Here is a 23336-nt window from a genome sequence, read left to right on the forward strand (position 1 = left end):
TCCTTGCTGGTTCCATCGAAGAAGAAATGCTCAAGTAACTATGTAGCACGTACGTAATCCAATTCCACAACATAGTGTGATGGGGAATCAGCTGTTTTTCTGCCCATTTTATTTCGAATCTGGCGCGAACTGGTGAACCAGTCCCTGAATCAGTCACGTGGTACGGACTGCCCGCGAGGCCTCGAACATCACTGCATACGTAATCAAGGCAAGCCTCGATACGCGCTTCACAAAAACGCCCCCGAGATTACCCGACACACGATTCGACGCTTCGACACACAGGACACATCACTACTTGCCTGCACACAGTTGTTTTGTGACAGGTTTCTTCCTGTTAAAAGGGAGTTTTTCCTTCCCACTGCTGCCAAAGTACTTCCTCATACGATGTCATAAGATTGTTGAGGTTTTCTCTGCTTTCTTTGCATTATTGTAGGATCTTTACCTTATAGTACAGAGCATTTTGAGGAAACAGTTTTTCTGATTTTGTGTTATGCAAGTAAACCTGCATTTAATTTAATTGAAAGTTTAGAGAGTAAATTTGGTTTCTTTCTCCAGTTTTTCAACACAACACTGTGTCACTAAAACCATTGTTGCATCAGGCTGTAAACTAGTTGTTTCTACTGTAAACTTGGGTATTTCATAGTTTATGTAGAAAGAGTCACTTTTGTAGCAGGCTCAAAAGGCCATCTGCTCTGGCTTCATTTTTCACTCCATGGGGCTGCTGTTTGGCTCAAACATGAAACAGTAAGTAATGCTTATCTCTGTTTCTGTCATAAGTTACATTCCAACAGTCTCCTGTTCGACAAGTGTTACCCCATCAGGATTCGATGAAGTTACAATTAGAAAAACCCTGAAGAAGTATGATTTGTTTGGAAAGACGGCCAGGGGAAAGCCTCTTCTTTCTAAAAAGTACATTACACCATGTATTATGGTTGCAAAAACCAATTTAATTCAATTGTATTTATACAATAGTAGTACAGTAATACAGAGAAAACAGGGAAAACCCCAATAGTTAGATGACACCCTATGAGCAAACGCTTCGATGCTAATGCACCTCTCCACAGAGGTGGCTGTGAACGTTCAGTCTCTGCTTGCACAATTGTGAGGTTGTTGCAGCGACACCAGCCACTATCAGTGTTTCAAAGGAGCTTGTAGGCCCCGGCATCCTCTGCATAAATAAGAGAGATTGATGAGATGATGTGCAGCATCTGTCCCACTCAGCATCTCCTTGGCACTGAACCCCGAAGCTCTTCCTCCATCTTTCCTCCGTACAGCTGAGCCAAAACCACACCCTACCCATACATTGAAGGTTTAGTTCCTTTGATAAAGGACTTTTATTCTAGAAGCCTGGTATTTTTTTCTCTTGTAACATTTATTTTTGATAATTATAAATTTTGAATATTTGATCATTAACAAGAAAAAAAGTCTTATCTAATTATTCGATGGAATCAATAGAATACTTGGCTGCTAAAATAATCAGCCCCTGCAGCCCTATTCTCCTGTGTACCAAAGCATTCTAGAGTCAAATGAGAGGCTACATGTCCAAGAGCTAAAGCTCGGACCAAGTGGGGTCACGCAACAGGACAATCCAAAGCACAGAGGCAAACAAAATGGTGGAGGAAGAATGAAAGAATCAAGTTGTTGTAATAGTTGAAAGTCCAGACATCAAACTGAAAGAAGTGCTGTAATTAGGAGCTGTGTATGACAAATATGTACAAAACTCAATAAATGTAAGATTTTTTCAGCATTCTCAGATGATTAAATATAGAGCCTGAGCAGGAAATGCATCTCAAATCCAAATGAACACATTGCGATATCACAAAAGTTAAAACCTTTGGTCCAAGACTTAGTAACATGACAATGTAATAATTGTTTTAACCTTCTATTCCATCATTTCCAAACTTCCATAACAGGAGAAATCTGTCATTCCCTGTAGCGATCTTCCTTCCTTTTAAAAAGCTTTTCCAGGCAGTATCATTAGCTGTTCCCTGGAATATTTTTCCCAGTGATGTCATTCAGATTGGGAAAGACAGGAAGCTAAAGCAATATCACAATAGTTACTCTGTTTTTATCTTTGATTTTCTTAAACTGGAAAACTGAGTAGAAATTACATTTCTATATAATTAAAACAGTGAGAGTACCTTTAGTACAACTACTGGCCATAGGAAAGGTACGAATAAAGCTGACATAAGGTAGAGTTTAATGTGAATGAATGTCACCCCTCTACACTCTGTATGGGTGACCGATTCTATGTGGACTCGGCTCCTACACACAGGTCCATGTTTACATACATTAATTTCCTCAAGACTTACCATAACTTGCCTTACTCTTTAATCTGAGAGCTGGAAAGAGAAGCTCAATATCGTTCTCATCTCCACACCACTGGAGCTTTGTGTAAATGTGGTCATGCTTACTTTGGAAAGTTAAATATTTCAGTTTTTTTTTAAATTTTGAGAAGTTACTTGAGTTCTTATAACAGACAAATGCCTAACATATAATATTTAGGTCATGTTAAACAGCTAAAAACTCAAACTGCTGTTGCAATTTTTCGTATTCTTTAGTCTGTATTAGAGCAATTAGAACAGCTATCCAGAATAGGGTCAAATCAGACTCCCCGCCCTGGTGTTGAGGCGCTTTGTTTCTGGAAATTTGGGGCACGACCTTAGAGTGTATGGAGGGCCAGGAGTGACAAAATGAATCAATTAAATATGCCATTAAATAATTTATTAAACATTTCATTAATTAATTAAAAGTGGAATTAATTAATTGAATCAATATTTCAATAATTACTTAAAAGCACATTTATTTTGTTTAAAATGTTTAGTAAATTCTTTTTTTATTTATTCTATTAAAATTTTATTTTAATTAATTACACATTTAATTAATTATTGACATAGTTAATTAATCATTTATATGTTTGAAATTGTAATCAACCAATGAAACATTTAATTAATTATTTTATGGCATATAAATTAATTAATTCTGTCACTACTGGCCCACCATAAATGGAGAGGAGCTACAGACAATATGAAACAAAGATTAATTTGAACTATGAAGCAAATGTGATGGAGAGAGAGAATGAGGAAAACAGAGGACAGATATATGAATTTCAGAGCTGTTTATCACAATATCAGTTACACCAGATCACACATTTGTAGTACTATCACTTAACAGCCATAATGAAATGATAGTGGCAAGACTGGAGGGTTTTAGACAATACCTTTGGGTCTGATATCAATGAGAGGAGATAAGCGGTAAAATATCAAGGCAGAATTGTACACATTTGCAAACGTACGTGTGAGGTACAACAAATATCAGCACTAAAAGGTAGCAGGAGTTTGTAGATGGTATTTAGATAACAGGGGTGAAGATTAATTGTCTGGGAAAACTGAAAATATCACAAGTGGAGAACACAAAGGCATCTTGGAAAACACTTACCTTTAACCAGGTAACAAAGGTTGTCAGGACAGCATGAGTGGAACCTGGCAAATCCAAACAAATCCAGACAAAGTCCAGAACAAAAACCTAGGAACAACATGGAAAATGACTTAAGAAGTCAGGAGAACATACACGGGACTTACAAAAGATCTGAACAGATAGACAGACAGTAGACAACAACAAAAAGAAATCACTGTCAATAAACTTTCTCACCTTTTCCAAACACGGCCTCACTCCCTCTACTGATGGAGCACTTGCTGTGGTCTCTCCCACACCACTTATTACATCTCAATATGCTGAAAATAAAGATGCAAACATGTAAAAGCATTTACCCACATCCTGATTTTACCCGAGATTGTGAGGAAATGACTTCCCAGATACATTATGAACATTTATATATTGCAATTACTGCTGTTTTCAAGTCGCTTTACATAAATATCTCAAACACACAGCATGAACATCAGCCTTGAGTGGTTGTTGTGAATTCAAATACTTTTACATTTTAATGTATCATAAATGCTCTTCAATGGTTGTTTGGATGGTTACAGGAAGTTCTGTTATCCTCTTAAAAAAATGCAAGATGTCTGTTTGTTTGAGCTAACTTTTGAAATTCTACTGCTACTGCTACTACTAATACTAATATTAATAATAATTCAGAATTAAGTAGCACAGTTTTTCCAAACACCCTAGTTTGTTTTGTTTTTTTTTTATATATTTTTTTAGATGGTTACATTATTTTACTTTGTACACAGAGCTACACAGTTTTTCACAAAAAAAACAAAAACCATGGTTAAAATTATGAACCCCCCACCTGACCTCCTGAAGTAATTTGTTGTAGTTTTCTACAAGTCTCACACACGTCTGCTCAACATTCCCAGCCCATTTTTCTCTGGCAAACCTCCCAAGCTCCCCAGACTTGATGGTCTTCTGGCTCTGATCTTGGTCTTAGTTTACCCCACAGATTGTCAGTGGGATTTAACTCAGGGTTTTGTGCAGGCCAGTCAGTAACAATCACTTTGGACTTCTAGATTTAAACGTACCTCCATATAAAATGTGAAAGTGTGATTAGGTGGAGGGGAAATGTCCTTCCCAGTTACTGTATTTAAATATATCGGAGGAGCATAGCAATCTACACAAATTGTAGAATCGCTCCTATATATATTTAACACATTAGTTTTACATTTAGCAGAATGCATCGGTTGGTAGGAATTTGTAACTTCACAGTATTTTATGTATATTTATGAATACAGAATCATTTTCTATTAAAGTAAAATAAAATAAAAATTACTGGCTGCACGTTTAAATTATAATTTATTGCAAGTGTAGCACTTCTAAGAACATATTAAGTTACCAGCTTATTTGTTGGAATATAAAGAAAATATAGTTCCTGTTGTAAATCCTGCATTTACAGACACTTCATGTTTTAGCATGATGAAATCAAACTCCTGTCATCTGGTTCTAAAAACATATACAGTAACATAACACTGTTGAAATAAAAGCTTCTTTTCTTCTCATTTCTTGGTATGTCTTTGTGTATTTATTGCACAACCAACAGATCTGTGTGCCTCATTAGACACACAGAAGATACTCCCATGTTAAAAATGTCCAACTTAAGGTATAAAATTAACTTGTTTAAAGACAAGTACAAAAGTTTTGATCAATAAAACACCTTTAGGGCAACTAAAAAGATCCAAAGTTTAAATTTGGTGCTGTGCTGCTTTGCTGTGCAAAATCAACTAGCTCTCGTTGGTGCCTTCACGTGCACTGAGCTGTATCTGTATCTATTTTCCACAGTCTTTTGATCCCTTTTTGAAGTTTCATTGAATGATGTCAAAACAAATAAATGTGCAATAAACTTGCATCTGAAAAATGTTAACAAGGGAGATAACACTAGCTTGTGGAGCATAATGATTTTTTACTCAGTACAAGTCACTCTTTGGGAACACATCAGCTAGATTAGTTCCATATAGTACTGTGCAAAACGCTTAAGTGATCTCTCGTTACTTTATATTTTCTTATATTCCCTCCAGGGGTATAGGCTGTCTTGTGATTTTCCAAACATTCTTGAGCAATAGTTCTCCGGGCTTTCTGAAGGATTAAAAAATATCTCCATCCACATGTAAACGCAAAGACACAGGTGTTTTTTTTAAAATGTTTTCTTTTTAAATTTCTGTTTTCAGTGATCCAAAACAGTGTTTACGTGTGGACGAAGGCCCTAAACGCATAGAAAAAGCTGGGTTTTCAAAAATACCCGTGTGTGTGTGGACGTAGCCTTAGTGATAATGTCCACAAAAAAAGGAGGAAAGTATATTGTTTTTTTTTGTTTTCTTTTTGTTCTTATGAGAGAATTGAACCCTAAGCTGCGTAAAGCTGACACTAAAGTGCATGCATTTATGTTCTGGTGTCAATACACGCTGAACATGAAAATTACCAGTAGAAGACAAATTGAGTTATTATGTTAATAATATGAACGTTTTCAGTTTTATAGCTGAAGAAGCCTCTTAGATAAAGTGTGAAAGATCTTCAGGAAATTTCTTTGCAAGCTTTTCGGACTACCATGACTGGGATGACTGAAAACCTACACTGTCAGTAACTTTCTCAGCTTTTCCAGTCACTCCCTATGCTGATGGAACACTTGTTGTGGTCTCTCTCAAACCACTTCTAAAGTCTCGATATGCTAAAATTAAGATGCAAACATGTAAAAGCATTTACCCACATCCTGATTTTACCCGAGCCAGTGCAGTAAATGATTTCCTAGATATTGTGTTGTTTTACATCAACATCTAACACAAACAATGAACATGAGTCTTGTATTTGTCGATGGTCAAATGCTTTAGCATCTTAATGTGTCATATGTTTGGATTCTTCCAAAAAACCTGTTTTTTTATATCAAGTTACTTCTTATAAAGTGCAAGAAGTCAGTGTCCATTTGTTGCCTAAGCTTGTTATCTGTCATATCATTTTGAAACAATAATATTAATAATAAAAATCAATTCACATTTTATACGTTCTATTGCATCACTAAACTTCCACCGTCCCCTGTAGTAGTTTAGTAAGTATTTTCAAAGAGCTCTAGTTTCATCCTATCTGCCCAAAGCACATGCTTCCAGTATGCTTAATATAAAGGCTGTCCTTAGCTGGGTTTAGTGATGATCTTCTCTGAAACTACAGTTCCCAAGATGGTTAAGTCACTCACTAGTGCCTTGGCAGTTGTTCTGGGTTTTTTTTTTAGATACTTCTAACTAGTTTTCTTTCCAGTCTTTAAAATATTTTGACTTCCTACCTTTGCCAGGCTTCTTTTGTACTGTGTGCCTCTCTTTGAATTTCTTGATGATTCTTCTCATTCCTGTTCTTGACACTTGGAAATGCTGTGTAACTTTTTACAGTATATCCATCTACTGCTTTGTGAGCATCAATAGTTATTTCTAAACTGATTTCTTTTGTTGTCAGCTTGATGCATCCTCAAAACAGTTTTTTGCTGTTTTATACTAATTGTAAACTGGAAGATAATCCTCAAGTTTAACTTGATTTTACAAGCTTTGAGCATTACGAAGTTAAAGCACATAATTGCACAGCAGTGGTTTGCCACTTTTTCAGGGGGCTAGTAATACTGACCCTGTTTTTTTGTTTTCTTCTTCTTTTTTTAAATAGGGACTAACAATTTTGGTCTCATTTGCATATAAATTGAGACAAACCAAATTTTATGATTTAACTTTTGTTTTTATACAAAATTGTCTTCATATTATATTTTCAAACCTGTGATTTGTCAGACTTTTGGCCCCACTGTGACACTTATGTATGTGTGATACATGATGCAATGCTGGTCACAAGCTTTTTAACTGTAGCATTTAAGATTTTCACTTAGTTTAATTGCTCTGTCTATTGCCTAAGACACTGGTCTTAGGATTGATATTGGGATAAAACCATGATTGGTCTTTATATTTGCCCTGCCCCCTTCTAGGCCATTACATTAATAGAGCAGGAATCATCTCCTGCCCACAGAGAGAGCGATGATCATCACTGATCTTTCAAAGCCACAATGATTACAGGTTTCTTCTTCCTGCTCTTCTTCATGGGTAAGTGCATTTAATTTTTGCATTTTTAAAAATTCATACAGGTTATAATTTCTGCTGCTTTACCATTTAAGGCTTTTATTCTGGTTAAGAAGAAAAGATGATTGCAACATGTATATTATGTGCTGCCATCACTCAGGGTACTATCTCTCGTGGGCACAAGGGATTATAAATTGAATTATAAAATCTTGCTCTGCTTCCAACACAATACAAATATGCGTATTTCAGAAATGTGATGCAATGTTCATTTTTACAATTAAATTGTAAAAATGAAAGATAAGGAGAAACCAGAAAGCAGAGCATTACAAGTTTTGGATATAATAAAAGAAACGTTCTTGCTCTAGAAAAGTTTATTAAGATTGGTCATCTATGTACCTGCAAATTTTTGTAGTGTATGTGTGTGTGTTTTGTGTCCAAGATTTAGCCATTTACCTGATTTTGATATTTGTAAAGATTTAGTATTATACACTTTGTATATAAAAAGCAATATCTGTTTCCTGCCTACAAAATTGTGGTTTCTACAGCCCTCTAAATCTGCTGTGGATGATTGGACATCCAAATACTAATTCCTAATGACAACTACAGACAGAGATTAAGTTATGCTTAATTCCTATTAAGAGGTATTCAAGAGAAAAAAAAAGAAGTGTTCAGGAAATTCTGCAGTGGTCAGAGGGGAATGATCGTTCTTTCTTGCATTTTGTAAAGTTAAGAATGAATTACCCTCCTGCCTCCATTTCTTTATATTGATCATAAATGATGTGCAGAGAATTCAAGTGCACTTACATGGAATTATTTTTATTTCATAACTATTGCGGCCCTAGCAGGCCCTCCTCCTGAAATTGACCTTATGTGGGTGTCTTCTGCCATATCTCCTGCCTTAGGAGCCAGCTTTTTTGTACAGCTGACTCCCATCAGCAATTAAGAATACTTAAGGCCAGAGAAAAGTGAGCTCTAGTGCCAGAAAGCCTTGTTGGGTTGCAGCTAGTGAGCGATGTGTGTGGTGGTTAATTGCTCCTTCTGTGCAGAGAGGAGTGTATTTGGGTATCGACCCTTTTTGGCTTATTTTCAGTTTATCAACAGTTTTGTTGTTTTCTTTCTTTTATTAATAGAAACATTAATAAAACCTGTTAATTTAACCATTTTACCTCCCTGTCTCCTTTTTTCAACCTGGAAACCTTTTGTTACTTTCCCTCATCCCCTGGAGCTTTTTAGGGGAACAATAACTTGCGAGCAAAAACACAACAGTATGTGCTGTAACATGTCCTTGCTGGAGATTGAGCAACTTTTTGTTGGCAGGTTTAAATTTTGCTGTTTAAATGTTTTATTTTTTAAATCCCAAAAGCTACAGTATATAATACAGGGACAGCAGTGCAGAGGCTTCAGAACTTGCCTTAGAATCCTTTGATTTAAACAGTTTCTTCAGCAGTAATGTAATCCAGTGATTGTTGTCAGGATTTCCACTGTTACACAGCAAACAATAATTGTTAATTATTAATTCGGCAATCTTTTTTTCCAAATTAAGACAACACTGCTGCAGTGTAACTCAGTTTAATGATGTAGCCTGAAGTGTCTTTCAAAGTGACCAATAACATCAGTAACCCGTCCTCCTTTGGGCTCCGCCCCCCAAACTTTCAAAAGTTGATTCTCTCTGGATTATGTTTTTCCTCATGCTTAGGTTATGATATAAAAATTATTCAATAGGTTTGCGCTAAACTACATTCTTCAAAAGCACTATCAAAACTGCATTTTAAATTGTGCCCAACATGATTTTACTATGTTGTTTCGTGCATCTAAAATAACAAGTCATGAAAAATATCTTCAGCACCAAAGCAGCAATTATAAATAGGAAAAAACTGAAATGAAATGTTTGGCACATTGAAATTAGTTTTCATCCTGTCCCATCATATTTTAATTTCTCACTGAAGTGATCATTCGCTGAAAAAAGGAATGTTTCCTTTCCTTCATAAAGAATCTTTTATCCCAACCAAGCATCGGGCCCTTTATTACTGTTAATAATACTGATTACTAAGCATTGATACACCTATAAATCTTTATCTCATGAAGATAAAATAAGACAGAATAGCTACACATGTTAAATGTCATATTACACTTGAAATTAAAAAACACTTACACTGAGTGTTTTTGCTTGTAATAAGAATGAAATCTGTGAGAGGAACAGCTAAAAATTGCTCGAGAATGTTTTAATTGTATGCATTTGTCAAAACACAACTAGTCCCTTATCAAATCATTATATCATACTACAGCAAATCTTTATGAGATAATCAGACTAAACATTAAATGTATATGACAGTTTTTTTGTCTGTTTGTTTGTCTTTTTCTACACATAATGCTGAGGTAGACTGTCCCTAGGTTGATTCAGTGTCACCAAGTGTTTGCTCACAGGCGGTCACCTGATTGTTGCGGTTTTCTCTATATTATTGTAGGGTCATTATTTAAAGTCCATTGAGGTGAATGTTGTTCTGTGATTTGGTGCTATATAAATAAAACTGAATTGAATGTACTTTTTTCTGTCAGGGGGAAATGCCTCCAGCGTAGAGCTGCAAGATGACCAACAGACACTCAATGAGACTATTACCAGAGGTAATGAAAAAACACTTCAAAACTTATTTAATAAAAAAAACAAAAATATGCAGCACCTGGAACACAAAAATGTGAAAATGGACAGGTACATAAATCAACAATCTTTATGTGGTGTGCGTGCGTTCATGTTAATGTGTGTGAGAGAGAGAGAGGTGGAGAGAGTGACAAGTGGGGAGTGTGTATGTGTGTGTGTCACAAAATGTACTTGAAAATAAAGGTGGGAATCCAAAATAATGGCTCCCAGGAGCCAGAGGCAGACAGAGATTGATCAAGGGGAACTGGATCATCTGCAGTCCACAAGAGTACTGAAAACCTCACCTTTAATGGCAGATAAGTTAGATAGTTACAGTTAGGTGGTCCATTTCCTACTCTGGCTCTGCTTGCTGGACATCCCGGATGAGTGACTTAATCTCCTGGGTGAGGGATCGGATTACACATGAGGGAAGCAAAATGGTCTCTTCCTTCACAGACTCATCGAAAGAAAATTTTCAAGACAAAGTATTAGGCTTCACATTGAGAGAACCTGGTTTATAGGTTATTAAAACCTATAAAACCTGCTATCTAAAACCTGCCGGTGTCCTGCAGGTTTTAGATATCACCCTGGGTCAACACACCTGAATCAAATGATTAGTTCATTACCTCTCTGGAGAACTTCAAGACATGTTGAGGAGGTAATTTAGCCATTTGAATCAGCTGTGTTGGATCAAGGACACATCTAAAACCTGCAGGACACCGTCCTTTGAGGCCTGGAGTTGCCCACCCCTGGGTTATGGTAAAGCTAAACTGAGTAAAAAATGAGAGCCCAGGATGGTTCCTCAGGATGAACCAGGATCATAGTAGAAGCGAAGCATTGTTTCAGGGCGTCGAAGCTTTGTCAAAACGAGTTATCCCAGTGGAAGGCAACCTTGAGGAGCTAAGTGGGTGAACAGCAAGGCAATCTCGCAAAAATCCAAATACTCACCAATAATAAATCGTTGGTAAAAAGGAGCAAAGCCCAAAAAGTGTTGAAGTTGTTTGCTTTTGAGAGGAACTCACTCAACCAATGGTTGGACCTTGGCTGGCTCTGCCCTTAATTGACCCTTCTTATTCATGAAACCCACAAAGGAAAACAGATTGGACATGAAACTTGCACTTCTTACTAGAGATGGACCGATACCGATAAGTAATATCGGATCGGTCCAACTCTACTTCTTACATTTTACATATGTCATCATTTATTGTGCCCGCCAGTATCTCTAAAGTTACTGCTGGGCTTAACCTGCTGGCACACGAGGCAGTTCGACAAAACTTCATCTCATTCCACAGTAGAAACACTCATCAGAAGTTAGGTATCTGTCTCTTCCCAATGGACAGACGAGCCTAACCGAGCTGCATGATGGTTTGCTCGCCGCTCTCTTCTGACTCACTCTCTCAGGGATGGAAAACTTCATGGAGGACTCCCAAAAAGTTGATTATGTTTATTTGGATGTAGCGTTTTCAAGTTTCATCACTTATCCAAATGACTTCTTTAGTCTCAGCTAAATGCAGTTTTCCTCAACCTTTTAAACAGTACATCTGCATAATGACTGAAACTAACACCATGGGCCAACAATGAATTGTGAGGTCAATTTCTTGGTCATTAATATGAAAATGTTCATGACACTGATCAACAACCACTGATCAAAGACAATTGATCAGCACCATTCACAGACTTGAGAAATGGCTGCAATAACAGCATTGTAAGATGGTGAAAGATGTACCCTTATGCCTCCTCTTCGATTCAGAGATGGTCTTTCCCTTTTTACAGAAAGCCTCCTTGAATCCTGGGCTGAACTCACTTTATTAGCTGATAAGACGCTGTGTTAGGGTTGGATCCTTTGTCAAAAACATGTCTTGGTCTTAAACTTGCTAAACTCCTCAAAAGACTGTTCAAGGTTAGCTTTTAACACTACAAAACCTAACACCTGTGCCCACTTCAAAGCTCATCCTTATAACACAATCATAAAAGTTTTCTAAGGTGCTTGGAAAGAAAAGCTACTGAAATTCTGTAAGATTCTTGAAGGTGGTTCACCTTTCATCCGAGAAGCTTCTTTAATTCTAAAACCAAATGGTGGAGAGTCCCAGGTCTGTTGCGGGAGTTCTCCCTTAAGATCATTTACCCATTATTGATCATGCGTCTCATTACATGAGCCAAGGTGTGAAAAAGGAAAATGAGTAAAGTCAAGGGTTGAAGTGAGATCTGGCATGCGGGGAAAACCTTAAGGCCATGTCCATCTTTTTCTCTCTTTTTTGGCTTTCCTTCCTCGCTGAGACGGCGTTTTCGTTAAGGAAAACGCTCTCCAAAGCGTATACATTTGAAAATGCCATAGGGTGGGCATGATTAAATTATGGTTGCCGGCTGTGACAACCAGCCTGCCACAGTGACCGACTGAGAATCACTTTAATAAAAATTAAAGCTCAGTATTATACAGACACAAAAACATTCCCCATAATATATTCATATCCATATATACCATAATATCCGAATCATATCTCACACATGCAAAATCAATAAAAAAAAATAATCATGATTAATGAAAAAATGTTTTAGGAAGCTATTTGCTCTTGGCTGCCGTAAGTTGGTGCTTAGTTAACTTAAGCTTTGTGACGGCTCTGATCCCAACCGTAAAAAAAATGACTTGCTTCCTTTCTTATTTTCCAGTTTGTACATTCCTGATTCCTCTTCAACTCCTCTCCTCACATCTCAAGTCCTTGTATACAAAATAAAAGTCACAAGAAGGGAGAAATTGAAGCAATTAAAAATGAGGCTCTGAAGCAAGCATTTCTAATTTTGTTAAAGTGATGTTGGTTAATTAATTGACAATTGGCACAACTTGCACTGAGCACATGTCATAGATGTAAAGAGTCAGGAGGCCTTCATTTGACCATTGGAATCACTCAAGGAGTTCATGTAATGTGCATGAAGTCTCTTCCTGACAGTTCAGAAACACATGCACATGATGCTGTAGCCTGCTGGAGGTAATTTTGTAGGGTTTTTTTTAGGGCTGTTCCTGGTTGTATTTGAAATAGATTCACAATGGTTATGCCTCCTAACCATATAGACTGAGATCCCTGAATTTCAAAAAAATGTTGTTTTATACTGTGGCATGTGAAACCCCCAGCAGCATAGACTTATAGCAGCATAACGTTGGAAGGACTTAGGGTCACCTAATCCAGACAGGATGTTTATGAGCGTTTCTTTCTTTATTATATGTTTATACACCGCTGTGCATTTATTGATGGCAGTGTGTCTTTTGTCTTGTCTTCCTTCCGTCACCCCTAACCTGTTGTGACAGGGAAAAGGGAATGTCCACACACATGTTCCACTTCTCCAAAACCACTCTCCTCTTCAGTCACTCATGTCTCCGCACGCTTTGCCACTCAGTTGCTCCTGGGAACAATCACACAGGGTTACAGGAGCAGGTCCAGGGAAAATCTATTTACAAAGAAACACAATCAGAAACTGACTTGTAAACACACAGTTTTAGATACTGCTTGACCGGGTAGACTAACGTAGGCTACTCAACAATCCAGCGACGAGTAGGACAGAACGGCCATTCTAAATAGTGCTCAGGATTGCAGGAGATCAGTGGCAGGTGTGATGATTAGCACAGGTGCGTGGGCCAGAGGCAAGAGCAGAGACAGAGGAGAGAGAGCGAGGGAGGGAGAGAGAGCACAAAACAAAACAAAAATAAACATGTTGCCTAACACCGAACCAGCCAGTGAGACACGGGGGCCATGACAGAAAAGGAGTTTTTCCTTACCACTGCTGCCTTACCAAGTGCTTGCTCAAAGGCAGTCATCTGATTGTTGGGGTTTTCTCTATATTATTGTGGTGTCAATACCTTACAACATAAAATGCATTGAGGTGACTGTTGTGATTTGGTGCTGTATAAATAAAATTGAACTGAATGTACTTTTTTCTGCTAGGGGGAAATGCCTCCAGCATAGAGCCTGAAGATAACCAACAGATGTTCAATGAGATCTTTACCAGAGGTAATGAACAAACACTTCAACAGTTCACAGAAATTCAGTTTATACATTTTAAAATGTTTTTTTCTGCCACTGTATTGTTTAATCAAGTCATAGAATCTAAGAAACTGAAGTGCTTCAAATAAAATTCTGCAAAAAAAATTTGGGGGCTGCAATTTATCAATATTTGTAATGAAGGGGAATTGTGAGATGAGTTAATGGGATATTATGAGAAGATAGTTGCATAAAATTATAGCTATATTGATAAGCAGGGTTTTGTCAAGGTGCAGCTTGGAAAAAGCAGGACTCAGGCACAGAATCTCTAAATGTAACAGTGAAATTTACTGTTTAATTTACTGTGAAATATTGCAACAACAGTTCAACACTAAGGCCTTTATAGAAATGACCACGGTTCAGTTTTTTTTCTTTTTAAGATCCCCTCTGGCAGCTTATGCAATCAGAATTATGATCTGAATGCACTGTTGTTCCAAACACATTTTGCTTTTCCAAGATCATCATATCATTGCTTTCGATCCCAACTTCATTATATACTGTATCAATAAAAAAATTAAAATATTTAAAGCATCGTCCTGGTTGTGGAACACTGGATCAGCATTTCATCCTCTCAAGGATACTTGAGGGTGCATGCGAGTTTGCCCAGCCAGTCTACATGTGTTTTGTGGACTTGGAGAAGGCATTTGACCGTGTCCCTCGGGGGGTCCTGTGGGGGGTGCTCCGGGAGTATGGGGTGTCTGGCCCATTGCTACGGGTCATTCAGTCCTTATACAACTGTTGCAAGAGCTTGATCCGCATAGCCGGCAGTAAGTCGGACTCGTTCCTGGTGGTTGATGGGCTCCGCCAGGGCTGCTCTTTGTCACCGATTCTGTTCATAATTTTTATGGATTATGATGCGCTTAAGATGAGCATGAAAGTTAGCGTTTTTATACCATTTTTATATTCATTGACAATGTGTCTTTATATCATTTCAGAAAATGAAGAGAATAGTACTAAAAGCTGCAGATATGTTGACATTATTAACCACCTGAACTTGACCCAAGACAAGGATATGTACATTATGACAAGGCCTGTGGAAAATTACAGTGATGCTACACCCGTATACCATATTATGGGAGTTAAAGCCATCTTAGATGTGGTAAGTTGTTCTGGCTAATGTTGCTGCCTTTCAAATAATGAATAGGTCATTGTTCTGGGTCTTTGACCCAATGTTTTGTGTTTTTTGGACTTCTGAATTCTGTTTTCCATGATTTGTTTTCAGTGTGACTATTAGTTTCCTTACTGTTTAGTTTTTTGACATTTATGTATTTTCTTTTTAATTAAACCTGACAGAATATTTGTTTCTTTTTCTTTTATCTGTAAACGTCCCCTTCTAAAACAAACAAACAAACAAACAAACAAACAAACAAATCATGAGCTTTTTCCACTGGAAAATGTTGTCGTCCACATTCAGTCAACATTGTAGTGTACTGCCTCCACTTTTGTTTATATGCTGTATCATAAAAGTAGATTCTGAAAATAACACACACAACGTGTTAAACTGTGCAACACATCAAGGGTGTTAAGCTTTTAAAACACTTTTTCAGTGTTTACACATTCTTACACATTTTTTTATTCCTATCTTTCATAACTTTTATTTGACTATTTTTGGGGACTTGCTCACCCTTCCTTCCCCACATGTGGAAAATCAACTTTGAAGCCTGGCTGAACTAACAATATGTTTGTTTTCTTTGCTCACAGAGGAAAACTGACCAGAGCCTTGTTTCTTACATTTGGGTTCAATATGTGAGTATTCTCTTGGAAATACACAATTTTCCGTTGTTGAAATTCAAATGTGTTATATTCATTTCTTTTAATCCTTTCTTTCTGTTTTTCTCTGCTTGTATCTTTTTCTTCTCTTTCACACCATCCTGTGTAGCATTGGTGGAATCATTTCATATTTTGGAACCCAGATAATTTCTGTGGACTTGAAAATATAACATTTCCTGCTGCAAATTTGTGGATGCCAGATATAACTATTGAAGAAAGGTAAATTTTATATGGAAACGCACCCACACTTACAGATGCACATATAGTCACTAATGATGAAGACTAAGTATATATTTTTTAATTTATCAAATGAATTGCAAACTGAAAAGGAATATAGCCAAGACAAGGTTAGAATTAACAACTGCTAACTTAAATATTGACATTGTGCTTTTAAACATCACTCTTATAAATCTCAGCCTCACAGAACCTTGATGTTCTAGCTGTCTGTCTGTTGAATATTATTTTGAAGTATTTTGCAGTGTGCTTTAGTAAAGTGCCTCCCAGTTGTCAGTTTCATAGGCATTAATGCACCTCCATACCACACGCAGGTGTTTTGAGTTGAGTGCTGACAACAACCCATCCTTGTTCTCTTTAGTCCAGAATATGCTGTGTCAATGATTTTAGAAAAAGAATATACAATTTCAATTTGTCTGACCACAGAACAATTTTCCAATTTGCCTCAGTCCTTTTCAAATAAGCATCGCCTAGACCTAACAGCATAAAGGAGGACAAGTAGGTGAGTTCTCTTACTTCCAGAAAAGCAGAGCCAGTGGCAGCTTAAAAATCAAAACGTGAAATGTGACCATGAGAACTTCGCAAGAAGTTCTCAACTTATGTAAACATTTACCACTAAGCCTCAGCACCCTTTTTTTTTAAAGCACATAAGGCGCTTGTCCATATGCAACAACAGCCTATTAAGTAACAAAATATCTGCATCTGAGTGGCCATCCTATCTGGAATACACTGTCAGATATCACATGAGAGTAAAGGAAGTCTGGTGGAATCAGTGTGACCCATGGTGAAAAAGGGGGATAAAGTGGAAGAGCTATTACAGTGAAGAGAGGGTGGAGCACTGCTAAGAGGAACAGTCATGACAGGAGCACATAGAGGCTGTTCCTCAGGTCTTCAAGGGACATGTGGGAGAATAGGAGGACAGAAAGACAAGGCTCCTGCCAAAGCAGTGAGGTATGGGTGTGATGTGAATGATGGGTACTCCTGAAGGCATGTGAAAAAGTGTGACCAGGTGGTTTGCATAAGCTGCTGGTGTACCTGATGTGGAGCAGGTCGCCACCGGACTGGTTCTGCATGCAAAATATTGCCAAAAGTATTCACTCTTCTGCCTTGACACACATGAACTTGAGTGACATCCCATTCTTAATCTATCCATAGTTTTCACCTGATGTCAAAGCTACTGGGACATGCCAACCTGGCAGGCAAAAACAGCACTGTGGTCCTTTGCCGTCTACTTGTTGAACTTGTTTGAGTTTAACGCCAGATAGTTGATGTAGTTTATGTGCTATCAGATGCACTAATTTGTGTTTATTTACAGCTGCCAGAAGGATGTAAAGTATGGCATCAACATATGAACACACCTCTCCTAACCCTGCCTTAGGCCAAATTGCACCATCCCTGCTCCTCCACAGTAACCCAGGCAGTTAGGGGTTTCTCATTTAAACTGTAGGAATGATTTACCTGGCGTTGAAAAAAATACTTGAATAACTTTACTTGCAATACACAACATCAATGTGACAAATTAATTCTGTGTGGACTTTCTGGCACTTTTCCACACTGCAAATGTCCAGGTCAACAAACTGTAAGATTTAATGTGTTTGAGCTAGTTATGTAGTGCTTACCTTTGCTTCAATGATGAACAAGTTCTTGTACTTCACCTGTTCCATGGTGGCATTGTTTACCCATCCAGATCGAAAATGTATATAACTGGAACTGAACTGGAGCTCTGCGAGAGAAGTCACCACTTTTAGGGATTTAAATAAAGCTGCTGGAACAGAATATGGATCACAAGTCTCCAAAATTCAGTTTCTCTTCAAATCTTTGTTTTTCCTCCATGGATAGACGAGCCAAGACAGATGAACAAACAACCACCTTTGTCCTACATTACTACCAACTGTCTATTTGTGGTCACAATGGAGTAATATTTTGCATGTCAGAGTAGTGAGTCTGATTGAAAACTATGGATAGAGTACAATATGACTGTAATAATGACACGTCAGACATGTCCACACATACATGCTTTTCAGCATCTTTATTAACACTTATCAAGTTTGCTGCTACAAACACGCTCAGTCAGCTGCAGCTCTGCAGCTCACAGCCCAACTCACATCAACAACTACACTGAAATCCAGGACCTAGAAACCTTTAACCCGGTGAGGTGTAATTGCGGATGCCCTGCAGGTGCGTTCACCTCCCCAGCAGCAGGACCGCTGACCACGCCCCACCACATACCTATCGCCCAACTGAGGCCGGGGAGCCATCCGGCCGAACCTGCTCCCCCCCCGCGATCAGGAGAGGGGACTGGCCCAGACCGTCGGCACCCCCGGCCCCTGCCCATCAACACGAATGTGTTCATTCAGTGGTGGCAGTTACGAGGTTGGTCCGGGGGCCAACCATGTGGCCTCCGCCTCCAGCAGGAGAAGCCCCTTGCGCAGCTCCTCCACCTCTGGCAGACGTGGACCCTCCTCCGTCTCTGGCTGTGCAGGTTGCCGACACGGTGGCTGCTCCGTGGTCCTCTTTCGAGGAGCTGGGATGGGTTCAGGCACTTACCGAGCCCCAGCCACTCCCCCATAAGGAGTGAGAATGGGTGAGGGGACAGGCTGCATCCTGGCTGGTCGCATCCTGGGGGCCGGAAATGACCAGACCTTCTCCACTCCCATGCACATCAGTGGGGGTCGCCGTGGTGCTGACCAGGACTGGATCAGAGCCGCCAAATCCTTTGCATGCTGCACTCGACCTGGTCCTGCAGTTCTTCTCGCCAACACTGCAACACCACCACCTGCTCCTGCTGTGTGGCTGCCAGCTCGGCCACCATTTGGGCCAGCTCCTTCCCTTCCTAGCGATTTAGCTGTACAGGTGCTGTGGCGATTGTGAAGTGGAGACTGTAGCTGCTGAGGGTGAACTACTGCTGAACCTTTGGATGGCCGACAAAACAGATCTTCCGATGTTTTCAGCTAAATCGCTGGACATGCTGGTAGGCAAGAAGTGAAGCAGCAATATTTAACACTTAGATTTAACATTTAAAATTTTGTTTTAAATATAAAAAGTTACAAATATTTTACTAAATGTTGTAAAAAAAAGACTGGAAAAAACATGTTTTTGTAAGGTTTTGAGCTAAATGTGGAGAAATGTTGCCGTTAATTTCAGCATGTTTCACTTTACAAATGGTGCCCCATAATCCTTGAACCTTCCCCCAGAGAGAGAAACTTTCACAACAGGATTGTCTACAGAAACATGATTTAAACATCCATAGCTTGGTTTCAGGGCACACATTAAGTGTACATGACTGCAAAGCAAATGTGTTAAATTTAGTTATGTGGTGGAGAGGAAAACTCATCGGAGCCTGAGCTCCCAGATGCTGCATTCACATTTCTCCCTGAAGTACAGACTGACTCTGGGTTAACACTTTAAGTCCTCACAACTCTCTGGTTGCTTTGGAACTAATCCTAGACTCGGAGGCAGCGAGTTCAGTCACGCAAAAAACAGAGTTAACAGCCTCGGAGGGGATTACTGTCTCTTTGGACTCTGCTAGTTGAAAAGCACAGTGGGTTTTGGAATGATATTCAGAACTCCCCATCTTCCCCCACTAGAAACAGTCTTTGACATTGAATCAACAGGGTTTTCAGTAGAGTCAGATGCCAAATTAACACAAACAGAAGCAAAAACATAATCGTTAACGGCAGAACTAGATCACAGCATCAGAGTTGACTGTCTCCTGATTGGTGATTTCAGTACTGGAGCTAAACAGTTCAGAAATATGACCCCTATTATTTTCAAGGGAACGAATTCAGTCTTTGAGTTCATAACATAATCACAATCGTCATTGCTGCTATCCTGACCAGGAACGCTGAAACCAGGCGAATCGTCCATGTTGAAAGCAGCCAACCCCTACTCACTCTCTTGATTCTACATCTAAGGGTCTGGAGTAAATATCAGAAATACTCACTACTAGACGGTTCGTGGACAACAACACCACCGGTGGCGTTAGGTGTGTTGCAGCAGGGACACATGGAAAAGTTTCAGGACACCAGCCCTCGATGATTGGAGTTTGAGACCCCTGCGCTACACTATATGTGCGTACCATATTTTGTGCCGTAATCTGTTTTCATTTGCTCTCATACAGGACAGACAAGGACAAAGAGACTAAAAGTCCTTATCTCTTAATTCACTGGTATGGTGGGGTCGAATACACAAATGAGCAGGTGGTGACAACTGCCTGCAGGATGCGTGTCTACAAATTTCCCTTTGACGTTCAAAGGTGCAACATCTCCTTCAAGTCTATCATGCATTCTGGTGAGTCAATATCAAGTTCTACTTACATGTGTTTTTCGTACTCTCATATATATAAACCATGAAATATCACAACACATAGTCCTTTGTTCATCTGCTCACATTTATTTTTCTATTCCATTTTAGATAATGAAATAGAATTAATTTACAACAAAAACAATAAATCGATGACAACTTTGACACGCAGCATGATGTGGACCCAGTACGAGTGGACATTCGAGAACTTGACAGCCACAAACAAATCCAGCATTATGTATCCACATCAAACTGTAATTATTTACACGGTAAGTACTTCTTAACCTCTTAGGTCCTGGCGTCCACATATTGGGACATCACATTTTAGGTTTAGACCACAATACTAAATTTTGCAAAGATTTCCAAATAGCAAAGAGAAATTAAAAATGCATGCCATGAAAGGGTTTGGGTCTTAGGAGGTTAAAGCAGAAACACAGATGTGGAAATTGAGTCATTAGCCACATTTTAATAACATTTGTAATGAAAACAAAATTGCAGTTTGTTTTGAAAGGGTTTTAAAAACTCAGCAAAAAAGTTGTTTTCCTTGTGGTTTCGTTCCCCCTGAAGCATACACAGCATTTATTGGACAAGTACTAGATTTCTTTATCCTCCTAACCCTCTTTTAAGTACAATCTAAAAAGGCCTGCAGCCACTTACCACATCCTCAGCACATCATGGCTTATACTGTAAACTTGCTGTTCCATACAGAAGATTATCAAAGTTTACTCCTGCTATGCTGGAAAAAAAAACCACATCTGTATCCAATAAAACTTTAAAGCAAAGCATTTGTCCTTGTATTACAAACATTATTTTATGTTATTATAAGTTATTGGTCATATTTGATAAGTTCTTAGAGGAGACACAATTGCAGGCAGCACAAGAAACCAACAACAGCTAAAAGGCAATAAGGAATTCTTTATTATTATTATTATTATTATTATTATTATTATTATATTTTATTGCACAGATCACGATGAGAAGGAGGTCAGTCCTCTACATTGCCAATTTCATTTCTCCAGTGCTCTTCTTCTTGGTTCTGGACTTGGCCTCTTTCCTGATCCCAGATGCTGGAGGCGAGAAACTCAGCTTCAAGGTCACTGTCCTGCTCGCTGTCACAGTGTTGCAGCTTATTCTGAATGACATTCTGCCCAGCACTTCAAAAAAGGTTCCACTTATAGGTAACAAAGTGGGGTTTATTTGACTGAATGCATTAATAAATTACATTACTGACATAGTCTGCTCTCCTCAGCTATCTACTGCATTGGGACTTTTACCCTGATGCTGCTCAGCCTCCTGGAGACTATTGTGATGATGTATCTGATTGAGAAAGACTCTGCAGCCCATCACAATGAGACAGATGAAGAGCAAAACCTGAGTGTAAATTGTGGAGACAAATGGTGCAAAGCCAACTTCTGTGTTAGAGGTGAGATTATCTAAACTCATGAAAACAGGTTTATCTTTAGTTATGGTTAAAATACCCACACATTAACATTAGCATTTACATGCCATTTAAATCTATCATTTTAATTGTGTACCCTTAATCATTTTGTCTTATATCCTCCCAGGAATAAAATCCAGTGACTGTGCATCTGTTTGTGATGAAAGTGCCGATGAAACACAATCTGTGACTGAAAAGGTGAGACTTTAGCTACACTTTAAAGGGCTATTTATTTAAAGTGAAGTATAAAAATCATTGAGCTTGCATTTGAGAAATTACTTAGAGAAAGAGATCAAGATGTTTGTTTGTATATTAGTAGAAAACCCTTTTATTTCAGTCACAATAGAAACAAACCATTGTGTCAAATGTAGTAGCAGTCAGTGGCCTAAATTTGTTGATAACTTTCTTTAAAATGTAAAAACAAAACTTTTGCAGAGAAGCAGCGACAAGCTGACAGAGGTGTCCCTTGGTCTTGAACAAGTCTCAGATGAACTGAGAAAGATTGGGAAAACAATAAGTCTGCTCAGCAGTAACGAGAAGGAAGAGAAGTTCGGATACTGGGCCAGAATGGTAAAAAAAATCAACAGGGCTTACTTCATTTTTTATGTCACAGCAGTCACTGTATTTTTGTCAGTTCTTGTTTCAAGGTGGACCAGCTGAAGTAAAATAAAATATGAATTCATTAAAAGAGACAGAACTTATGTATTATTTATTTTTTTCATAAATGTCATTCATTTCAATCAGTCCGAAGAAAACAAATGTCCCATTGAGTACAGGTTGGTAAGGTGTTCACTTCTTATATTTAGTGATCTATTTAGCATCATCAGAAATACAGACCCACAGCTGAAGAAAAAAAATCACAGTGATTAACAGTGATTTCTGCTCCACTTTACTGTGGTGGTTTCAGAGCCCCAGCGTAACAAAAGCTGCAAGGAAATGACATTGTTATTTGTCGCATATTGTGTAGCATCAAAATTGTGAAATTCAGCATCAAAGGTTTGGTTTCAACCAGTTATGAGGTAAACTTGTGTAGTAGTCTTCATGATTATTTTCAGTGCTCCTTATCGCAATAGAAAAATTCCAACATTTAAAACATTATTAAAATGTACATTTATATTTAAGGTGGTGCAGTATGACAAATTATATCAGATGATGATATTAAACTGTCTATTGTTTTATATTATACTTAATTCTTCATTTTGTGCTGTGTAAAAACAGTAATGTGATCCTTTGCCCTCCAGCCGAACATCTTCGAGTTTAACTTAGTCAAAATGCCAGATAGTTGCTGTGCTATCAGATGCACTAACTAGCATTTATTTAAAGCTGTCACAAGAACATCAAGTTCAGCAACAGCATATGAGACACCCAGCTAACCCTGCCTTACAGCCCCTATCACACAAATCCCTGCTTTTACCTGACACTGAAAAAATACTTGA

At 38.3% G+C, this 23336-nt stretch overlaps 1 protein-coding gene across 1 annotated transcript; it reads left to right on the forward strand.

The window, feature by feature from the left end:
- Positions 1-7477: 7477 nt before the first annotated feature.
- LOC147323632 (5-hydroxytryptamine receptor 3A-like) lies at positions 7478-23000 on the forward strand. The gene is made up of 12 exons (XM_086304897.1): positions 7478-7514; positions 10047-10112; positions 14061-14126; positions 15092-15255; positions 15858-15902; positions 16036-16145; positions 20281-20450; positions 20574-20731; positions 21430-21640; positions 21712-21885; positions 22028-22098; positions 22336-23000. Exons 1-12 carry the CDS (start codon positions 7478-7480, stop codon positions 22558-22560), a joined length of 1497 nt encoding a protein of 498 aa, XP_086161023.1. The 3' UTR covers positions 22561-23000.
- Positions 23001-23336: the final 336 nt, after the last annotated feature.

This window comes from Aulonocara sp. 'chitande type north' Nkhata Bay, linkage group LG8 (assembly GCF_057382095.1).
Source record: "Aulonocara sp. 'chitande type north' Nkhata Bay isolate Kocher_YH1m ecotype deep benthic linkage group LG8, A_spYH_male_GT1.1, whole genome shotgun sequence".
Taxonomy (NCBI): domain Eukaryota; kingdom Metazoa; phylum Chordata; class Actinopteri; order Cichliformes; family Cichlidae; genus Aulonocara; species Aulonocara sp. 'chitande type north' Nkhata Bay.